Here is a 10326-nt window from a genome sequence, read left to right as displayed (position 1 = left end):
CTAAGAGTGTTTTTTGGGAGAAAGGAGGCTAGGGTTTTTTTTTTTGTTTTGAGTTTAAGGGTTTAGGGTTTAGGGTCATGAAACAGATGTTAAGAAGCAATTACCAAACAAATTTTGAATTTGGGACTTTACCCAATTGAGTATTTGCTGAATCCATTAATAAATAATTGACAGACAATGCTACACTTATCAACTTTTGTTGTTGTCAACTAATATATGGGTGGCATCATCTTATTGGAATCTATAACATGTTAGTTCTTTAATGTAATAATGTACACAAAAGTTGGAGAAAATTTTGGGGTAGGAAGCATTTCCCCTGAGTCATGACTAAATGATGATATAAAGATTTTCCTAAAGTTTAGATCATTTCAATGTATTTTGTAATAATTTTTATACTTACTTTTAATATGGGATACAAAATAGGTTCAGTATAGTTGGAATTAAAATATATTTTAGTCCTACTTTAACTTCAAATGCTGTCATCCATATACACAAGTTTTATTTTATTTTATTTTATTTAAACAACTATTATCCAAATTATTTTGTGGATGTCACTCAAAAAAAGTGGCAGGGGAATAAATACTGTTCTGAATGGGATAAATTTTGATAAGAAGCAGCACCAATTATTTACCAAGAGGCTCCATAGTGAATAGATTAGGGTTCAATCAAGGCCATTGTGCACCACTATGTTTGGCTACACCTATAAGATGCAGCCTTCATGCAACATGGTAGTGGTTTTATCTTTTCTTTCTTTACCATTGTGGAAAATTTTCTGCCAATTTGACTCTCATCCCCTTTTTAATTCTTTTTATTTTCCTTTTATGGTGTAATGGAGATTACAATACACAAGATATACCAACTCTTTTTTTTAACTCTTATCTTAACTGTGATGATATCAAATTCATAAAATCATGTACTCATGTAGAACCCACTCCATATAAGAGTTGGAGCGAAAGTCGAGATTTACTTGTGCGTATACTATTACTCCATCCATAGATTATAATAATAACTAAAACAATTTAGGTTCTATCTAAACTAATAATGACATGAAATTATTGATAATTGTAGATGACAGAATCAAATTTACACCCATCAATTTTTTTAAAATTATTATTGGCAGTCCGAAAATATTATCCTACACTTATCTCTTATAAACGTATAGGTCCGAAATTATAATAGTAAGAGTGTATGATGGCTTTTCTAAAATATCAATAGCAATTTATTTTTAACTATTGTTATTTATTAATCAACAATTGTCGTTTATGATATTTGAATTCGACATCTTTCAACAAAGTAGGAACCGAGTGCTAGTAGACCAAATGATCATTGACATATTCATCAACTATTCAATTATCAGCGAATGTCTCGTATATCAAAGAGATTGACTAAACATCTTCGGAAATACTACTAACACGACAAATTGTAGTAAATGATGGCATCTAATCTCTTTGAGAAGTCAACATGCATTTGGACATGTTTTCCCTCCTTTATGGAAAAATACACATTATTAGGACCACACCTTTTACATTGTCAACTCCCTCCTTTTCCCACACTCAATAGAAGAAGAATCATTGTGATGAATTAGAAAATGGGTTTATACTTAACTGTGCGATTTGTTTAAAACAGACAACAATATGCTGTTGGCACTACTCTCTTATTGGAGATTAGTTAATTCACTTCATTGTAGATTTTTATTAAAAGAGGCAATGGTTTAATAAGTTCGCACTTTTTAATTTTGTATAAAGTATCTGCGTAAACTATGTGTATATAAAATTTGGAATCTTTTTTAATAGGGTCTAGCTCAGTGAAAAAAGTCATTGATTTGCATATCAAAGGTTTCAAATTCGAACTCCCATGACATCATTTGTGCGTGTGTGTGAAATCCCCCTCCCTTCTAAGTTAAACTATCGCTTATACTTAAAAAAAAATGAAAAAAATGAATTTGGAGGCTGCAACTTTCAAACTTTTAGAAACCAATGCAGCTCACAGGTTACTATGTTTGTTTCTTTCCTTGGCAAAGCTGGAAGGCACATGCAAAAGTCTAATCTACAGGGTGACATGAAGGGTTCTTAATGAACTTGAACATATACATGTTATGTATAAAGTGCAAAGCATTAATTATATTGCATATATAGGCAAGAAGCAGGTTCTCCTCTATTGACTAGACATTTAGGAATTGTGAGCCATACCATTTCTTTAAAGTAGAGCAACCTATACATGTTTTTATATGTTTGTTAGGTAAGTTGATAACTATTTGTAGTAGGTACATTTATTCTTTACTTTGTTAGAAGAGATTCTGAGTTTTAATCTAATTTGTTTTACGGGCAATGATACTTCTTGTTATTGAGTGGCAGTACAAAATCAAAGAAAAAAAATGGAACAAATGAGAATGCACACCAGCTAGAAGTGGTGATGCTCATCGCCTTTAATTGGCGGTGAGCAAATCTTTCCTCTCTTTTTTGTCCGTACTATCTAATATACGAGCCTTAACTTTTGTCGCTAGATGAAAAAAGCCCTTAGACTAATTCATTCATTCATTCATATTGGTGAAGTAATGAATATAACAAGAAAAAAGGATAACAATTAGGTCTTGGTTTAGCGTTAATTGCTTTCGAATATTATAAAATATTCTAAATTCGAATCTTTCGTCTCTTCAATTGATATTTAAAATTAAGAATAAAAGCCTTGTTAGATATGATGTGCAATAGAGATTGGAAAGGTTTTAATGTAACAAATATAAAGGTAGGAGAGAGGTGCTTTACATCCACAGCAATTCAATTCGATCATTATGGGCATGGGGTCATCTTCCAGCCATATTACAATCTAAAAAAAATATTCACTTCTCAAATCAACCCATTGATAGCATCTTTTTATTTTTAATGTATAAATTAAAGTTACTTTTATGTACAAATTGAAATGATGCTGTAAAATTTCCATGATTCACATTTTATTTCTTTAGAATTTATTTATTTATTTATTTTATGCTTTTGCCATAAAGCACTGTTTTAAAAGTGGATCTCAAAAATAGTAGACCAAGTTGATGAATAATTTATAGCAAATCTTAGATCCCCTTTCGAGGAAGAAAACACACTCCATGATATATAGCTTTCAAAATATGAGTTGATTCATAGAATCAACAAGATCAGTAATATTCTTCTCATTATTATAGCAACAATGATGAGTGTTATCCAGAAAAGAAATACTAAATCTTCAAACAAACTTGATTATCAAGTGTTTTGGTGGCTGAGCCATCATCAAACACTCATTAAGGGTTTGATTTCCTGGATATTGCTTGACTTCCTTCTTGTGAATCAGTTTAACACATATATAAAAATAATTCATCAAAAACACACACATAAAAATTTATACACACATGTTACACTATTATTAGCAGGAATGTAAAAGTTCCTACTTACATGGTATAGAAGTATTTTCTTTTTTGAAGATATCCCAAGTTCAAATACCTCGTTTCCAAATTATCGAGAATAGAGAGAGATCCTAACAACACCCTTACCAACACTTTGACTTGTGTTACAGTTTGGTGGCATGTTCAGTTGTTGCTACAAGACTCAATTATGTTGTTGATACCTCACCAGCGATTGCATTTTGGACCTTTGCATTTGGCAGCAGTGCTTTACCTTGATAGTTACTCATAATTAAGTCATTGTTTGATGTCCTTAATTATGGCTTTTTCTTTTTTCTTTTCTTTTTTTTACTTCTGGCAATTGATAATATATATATATATATATCTTACGTGAATGTGTGATCGTTACACCGACAAATTTCTTGTAATTTAGATCCTCTCTCATGTTTAAATAAAAAATATAAAAGCAGTATCTTCAAATGATATATATCGCTGTCAAAAATGAAAGAATGTTGGTTTGCGTACATCCAAAAAAAATTTGTCATGCATTTGTCACTCCGTTGAGTCATTTTTCTGAGTAGAATAAATGCTGATTTTATTCTTTAATCATTATTGGTAAGATTGTGATGTGAGGCCTTTGAATCAATCCCTTTTTTATTCCCATTCCATCGTTCCTTCATTTCGAAAAGTTTTCTCCTATTTTTGTCGTGTGTTAGCAGTGTTAAGTAATTATTCTGTACAAAATTATGTAGTGTTACGAATCAACTAAAATTATGTAGTGTTACGAATCAACTTCTACGCTTGTCATAATTTGAGTGGATTCGTAACATCACGTTAACAACTCACATTAGCTCATTGAATATTTATAGAAAAGAAATGAAAAAACGAAAAAGATGCAACTTTCTACCATGGAAGTAAGTAGCCAAGAGAAAACCAACTCGTGTATTTTAACCAAAAAGCAATGGATGAATTAGGTAAGCATCATTGCCTTCGGAGCTTTTGCAAAGCTTTTGCATTACTCTAGTTAGTCACAGTTTCGTGCGTTCATATTAAAAAGGCGGAATAATTCGGTGTTTATTTAATGGGGTGAAAGAAAAAGAAGATAAAAAAAGATAAAACAATCCTTTCTGTTTTGGATTGAAAGTTTCTTCAACAAGAATTTTTGAGAACTAATAAGCAACAGTAATTTTATTTTTTTTGTTATTTGCACCACGATCGTCGGTCCATCTAAGGTTAAAAGCGAAGTTAAACAAACTTTGGTAATACTTCTTTGTGTGTAGAATGCATCAATTTGAGTAAAATAAATAAAATTGAAAAATTAATGCAGTCGAAAACTTATGCCAATAGTAGTAGGCTTTACGCCTGTCTATGATTGTCGTAGGCTTCGTGTCTTTTTCTGTTGTCGTTTTTTGGGTTCATTATATCATGTAATTGGCTTTAGCTTTCTATATTAATGAAATTTGATTCCGACACATATTTTAAAAATAAATTTTTTTTAAAAAAAAAGAAAAAGAGAAAGGACAGAGTCACCTAAGGACCAAGATATTACGTCTCTTTTTCTCCCCTCTCCTTCACGCTTCAAGGCCCCTCCTCCTCTATAAGTCTGGCTCCGCAACTGATAGGGAAATAAATAAATAATTAATTATTTAGTCATATACCTATTTTTAGCACTAATGATATATATCAATTCTACGTCATTTAATTTTTATAAACAAATTTAATAAAATAAAATAAAATAACAGCTGACGCTATTGAATTTAATTTTGATTATTAAATTACTTTGATGCCCTATTGAGTGTTCTGGATTTTTTATAAGGTTTTGTTGGTGGGTTAGTTTTAAGAAATCGATGGCGGTTTTGTAATTTATAAGAAGTTAGAAATCTCTTTGTTATGTTGAAAATGGACTTTGGGTGTGTTTCTGAAGTCCATTTTATATAAGATTTTTTTTTTTTCAATAACTTGAGCCCATATATTTGGTATAATACTGAATCTCACAAAAACAAAAAACAAAACAGAAAAAAAACCACTTTACTCACTGTTGGCTACTTCATCTTCAGCAAAAACCCAAAAGGAAAAAGGCGATTTGGGTTGAAGCTGGCCGATGGGCTTCATTGTCACACAGCCCAGCTTGTTTTCTGGCTAATCATATACAAAACCATGTGTTCCCCGGGTTAGCATTTACACCTGAAATCAAAGCCTCAAATGCCTTGCCAGGTTGAGCAAAAAGAACCAACAGGCCCAGGCCTCAGCCTCCGGCGCCAATCTAGGTCAATGAGAACAGAAATGCTATAATAATGGGGTTGTGGGTGGAGTTCAATCCCACTATCCAACTAAAAAGAGAAAATATTGAACTTCAACTTTTTTTTAATTATTGAATAGTTGGATTCAACCCCCTCATCAAAATCTCCCTCATTGTAAAAGCCGCCGAGCCAATGAGAATGCTCTTTATACATAATTTTCTTCTTGGGGGTTTTTTGGGGTAAATAAAAAGTTTATAACCGAAAAAGGAAAACAAAAACACAAACAAAAAACAGAGGTTGGTTTGCCGCTGCATACAGCATTGATTATGGAAGATACAAGGTATGAGCGGTAGTCATACGACCACGATGAACAAGTGGAGAGGTGATGCTTAAGTTGAAATAAAATGCACAGATGGTTCTACCATTCCCGGGGGAAAAGAATCAACAGGCAGTACCCATCCATTATTTGGCAATGCATAGAAGGACATCCTTACAAGATCCTTAGTGTTCCAAAAGGTACCACCCTGTGTCTAAATTATCAGAGAGAATCTATCTCAGATGTTGCAAAAGCAACAACATCAAAAAAGAAAAAGAAACTAAGGCCAATCAACCAAACAAAAACAAAAGGCTTCCAATTTTGAAAGTTAAGGTCGCAGCGTATACTGGATATTGTCTCTCCACCTCCCCTGAATTTATTCCATGGAATAGTTTCAGGCTGCAAATCAGTGATGGTCATGGTCATCACTGTGGTCTGGAGATCCACCAGGTCCTACCACTTCAAGCTGTTAAGAATCAAATGACAAAGATTAGGTCAATTCTGCACAGCTGAAAGCAAATGGGCACGTACAATGCAAAACGATATAAAGCATTATGATCCAACATTTTAATATCATATAAATAAATATATCTCAAGTCTGAACTCCAATAGGATATGACTGGAAGCATTTCGTCTGCAACCTGTGTTGCACAAAGGTCATGGACCAAAATACTACTCCAGTTATGCCAACCATGGTAGATATGAGCCTATGAGGTTCAGCTTAAGGAGGGCACTGGGCTCGACAACTCTTCTGTATCTAGAGCTACCATCTCCATGACATCAGCTGTACATGGAATTCCAGTCCCCAGACCCATCTTGCACATGCATGTGTCATCATGTAAATCCACATCCCATTGGATCTTAATCCAAATAAAGACATAAAATTCCATATCTTGATATGGATTCACTTCCATCCAGTCCAGATCATGGAGCTGCAATAAATCATCGCATCAAATTAAGCCTCCACTTACCACAAAGTACTGTGAGCAGACTGGACATTCATGCGGCTCGTTTTTAGTCAGCCAAAACCACACAACATCATGCTCATCCTCTGCAATTAAAATACCAACAAAAAGAAGCATAAAACTGATATCAATTTAATTTAGAAGAAATTTCTACACATGAATCAGTGAACAAGCATACATCTACACGCACAAAGAAAAGAGAAGGAGAAGATAAGAAGTACCCACCGCCTTCACCACCAGGGCATCCAACTATTCTCTTGTCGTAATAGGACTTGATAACTGCAGGTGCTTCCTAAAGGCCAAAAATACACATATAAGAATTTTATTTGTTTCTTTTTTCGTTTATAACAAAATTAGGAGCAAGCATACACATGAAATCATTAGGGGCATTGGTAGAAACCAAAAGCAAATTCATCCTTCTCCCTCACTCAAAGTAGGTTAAGAACAACACAATTACCAATCTAAAGATAGGGATGCAATTTGATTTATTTCAGTTTCCATCCACCAAGAACCAAAACCAGATTTTTTTTTCCATTTTTCTTCAGACTTGAACAATTCTCATTATTTCACCATAGAACTAGACAAATGGCTAAGGAACCAAGCCAGCCAAACCAACATAATAGCAATTGGTGTAACAATTCTCACACTTCATATCACAAATGGAAAAAGTTGCATCAATACCAAAACAAAGGTCAAGATAATAGACAACAGAACCACTCAAAACCAAACAATCAATAGAGCATAAAAGGGTCGCACATACTTTAATCAAATCGCAACCTGTAAAACAGCACATCAAAGCCAAACAATCATTTCTTCTGGTATTCGAGGGTTGTCAGGATATCGTGCATCCCAACCAAGTTTGAAAAAACTCATTACACAATACAACAATGTCCTAACTTTTTTTTTTTTTTTTTGGGATACCCAGAAATCTATCAATCCGCTTCGCAGACACAGCTCTGAAACTGGGGCCTCACGCTGAACCCCACAATCTTCAGGAGGCAGGAAACACTAGCACATAGCTACACAGGTATCTTTGAGAGCTTTGAACCTCAGACCACATTGGAGCAAACCGTGGGCCTGACCATTCCAACTAAACCCACGTTGGTGTCCTAACTTATCTTATAATCACAACACTCTCCTTTGTATGAAGATATTTTGCAAACACCTACATCCAGATAACAAAATCCTAGAACACTCATTTGCATGGTTCCCCAAACCAGACTGGATCAGCCAGTCCGGTCCAACCTCAGCTTGTTCAGATTCACCTCTAAAACTGGAATTGAAGTAAAATAACTTATTTCCTTATAATTATTTTTAAAAATGCTTTAAATTGTAGATTTTGAACTTTGAACCGAAACTCTATTGGTCCATTTAAGCCACTGCCATATTTAATGCTCTGTGGTTCCAGTTTTTAACTTTTCAAATTATCTCCTTAATTCAACCCACAGCTATGTACATTGTACATGACAATGTTTTGTTATTTACAAAAGTAAATAAATTAATATGTAGAGACAATTCCAATACAAATCATGAAAATTAACACTAACAAATATGCTTCTCTATTTTTATTTTTATTTTCTAATAAAAGAGTATGCTTAAATTAAAAACACTAAGTTTTAAATTAATTTTCATAAAATTTAAGTACCTTCTTTTTCCCAAAGTAGCATCTAGCCTCTCTATCTTGCAGTTTCATGACTTGCTAGTGTGAAAATATGCTAGAATGCTCAATTGGGTGAAATTGTTTAATTAGATTGTGCTACTTTGAAATACCATGGTATTTTTTGTTCCAGTTTTCAGTACATTGCACATTTGAAGGAAGTGTCAAGCACAACCAATATACAAATAACAACTCTATAAACTTCATGGAACCCAAAAAGAAATACCTAAATCTTACAGGAATTTCATTGAAAAATAAAAGCTTCCACATGATATATTTCTAGCTGACCCTCAGATTACATAGCAAAAGGCTACACAAATTGAGCAAACAAACAACTTTTGAAACCACTATGCATGAGTAATAAATCATATCACACTGACCTTTGTGCCAAAAGGACCAACAGGATGGTTGATTTCCAGAACATCCCTTCCCTGAGGAACAAGAACAAGAAAATGCCCAAAGAAAATAAATGATCACATATTCATTGCTGAAATGACACTGGAAAGTGAGTATAGATTGTCAATTAGAATTCGACTGAGATACAATAACCGATAACAAAGTTCCTACCTATCTCATTTTCATTTCCCACATTTTCTCATCAGTCAATCACAGGGTATAATATGTATTAAAAAAATAGAAAAAGCGTTACCTCAAGTTCAGCTTCAAGCTCCTCTCGCTCGTGGCCAGTGGCAATGGGCATTACCTCCTCAACCTTCTTCACACCAGGTTTTGCTACGACAAAACACAAAAATCGAAATCACGCTTATCGGAAAAAGATCTGAGAGAGGAAATAGCGTTTGCGATGAGAAGGAAGAGAGTACCAGCATCGGAGGTGGTGCTGAAGTAGCAAGGAAGGAGAGGAAGGGGCTTGTGGAGGAGACAGCGGGCAGGTCCGGTGGCCGATCGGCATGGTGCCGAGGCGCTGTTGGCGGCTAGGGTTAGGGTCTTGAGCTGAGATGAAGAGAGCAGTCGCCGCCACATGGTTTGATATTCTCTTTCCTTTTTTCTGTGCTGAGTGTGTTCTGATGTCAGACCGCCCCTTTGTTGTTGGAGATGAAGAGATGAGATCTCTTGATCTCTTCTTTTTTTTTCTGTCTGTTTCTCGAGAAAATGGAAGTGGAAAATTAGTTTAGGGACGGGAAAATGGTGGGAGGCTGTGTGGGATTTTAGGTTGGGGAGTCAAAGAGGGCTCAGGTTTGTCTGGAGGAGAGGGTGGCGATGATGGGGCCAATGCGGGTAGGGATTTCACCTCGCACATGGCAGGTGGGTACGCACGTGCTGAAATTTGCCAATTTGAGATGGCAATTACCTTCTTTTCTTTTTCTTTTACTTTGTATTTGGACCATTGTTTAGGTCTCCTAATAATAATTGCTCATTTCAAATCCCACTAATATTCAGTTAGAGAGCGTGCTTGTGGGTGATTGTCATATGTTAATGCAATGCATTTCATGGAATATAACAATACGGGCTCATAAATAGTTGTCAAATGTTGATGCAATGCATTTCATAAATTATAACAATACATGATTGAAATTGACTGTCGTGTTACGCATTGATTACCAATGACATTGACTATAGTTGTAAAGTGGTGGTACTATGATATTTATAAATGAAAAGCTGGATTAAATCAACTGGTTAATAAAACGACCAGTTTAAGGAATTTTATATGGTTTGATCTCTGGTCCTTTTTCGGCTGAAAACACAATAATGAGAAAATTTGTAGTCACATATCAACTTCCTGATTGTGGATCACAAAATGGGATGCCATTTTCAATACGAGAAAA

The 10326-nt window shown here is 34.5% G+C and overlaps 1 protein-coding gene across 1 annotated transcript; it reads right to left on the bottom strand.

Annotated features, from left to right (window-relative positions):
* Positions 1-5993: 5993 nt before the first annotated feature.
* On the bottom strand, positions 5994-9801 carry LOC117622709 (putative cytochrome c oxidase subunit 5b-like). Its single transcript, XM_034353473.1, has 6 exons — positions 9364-9801; positions 9192-9274; positions 8923-8973; positions 7111-7177; positions 6892-6971; positions 5994-6386 (listed from the first exon to the last, which is right to left on the bottom strand). The coding sequence occupies exons 1-6, from the start codon at positions 9521-9523 to the stop codon at positions 6327-6329; spliced, it is 501 nt and encodes a 166-aa protein (XP_034209364.1). The 5' UTR covers positions 9524-9801; the 3' UTR covers positions 5994-6326.
* Positions 9802-10326: the final 525 nt, after the last annotated feature.

The sequence above is a fragment of the Prunus dulcis genome, chromosome 3 (genome assembly GCF_902201215.1).
Source record: "Prunus dulcis chromosome 3, ALMONDv2, whole genome shotgun sequence".
In the NCBI taxonomy this organism is placed as follows: domain Eukaryota; kingdom Viridiplantae; phylum Streptophyta; class Magnoliopsida; order Rosales; family Rosaceae; genus Prunus; species Prunus dulcis.
This window is presented reverse-complemented; position numbering and strand designations above follow the sequence as displayed.

Bases quoted from the DNA above. Each gene is read 5' to 3' on its own strand.
- LOC117622709 (XM_034353473.1), bottom strand. From the start codon at position 9,523: ATGTGGCGGCGACTGCTCTCTTCATCTCAGCTCAAGACCCTAACCCTA. The intron at 9,275-9,363 runs GTACTCTCTTCC...GTTTTGTCGTAG, and splicing joins CAGCACCACCTCCGATGCTG to CAAAACCTGGTGTGAAGAAG. The intron at 6,972-7,110 runs GTGGGTACTTCT...TTTTAATTGCAG, and splicing joins ATGCCCTGGTGGTGAAGGCG to AGGATGAGCATGATGTTGTG.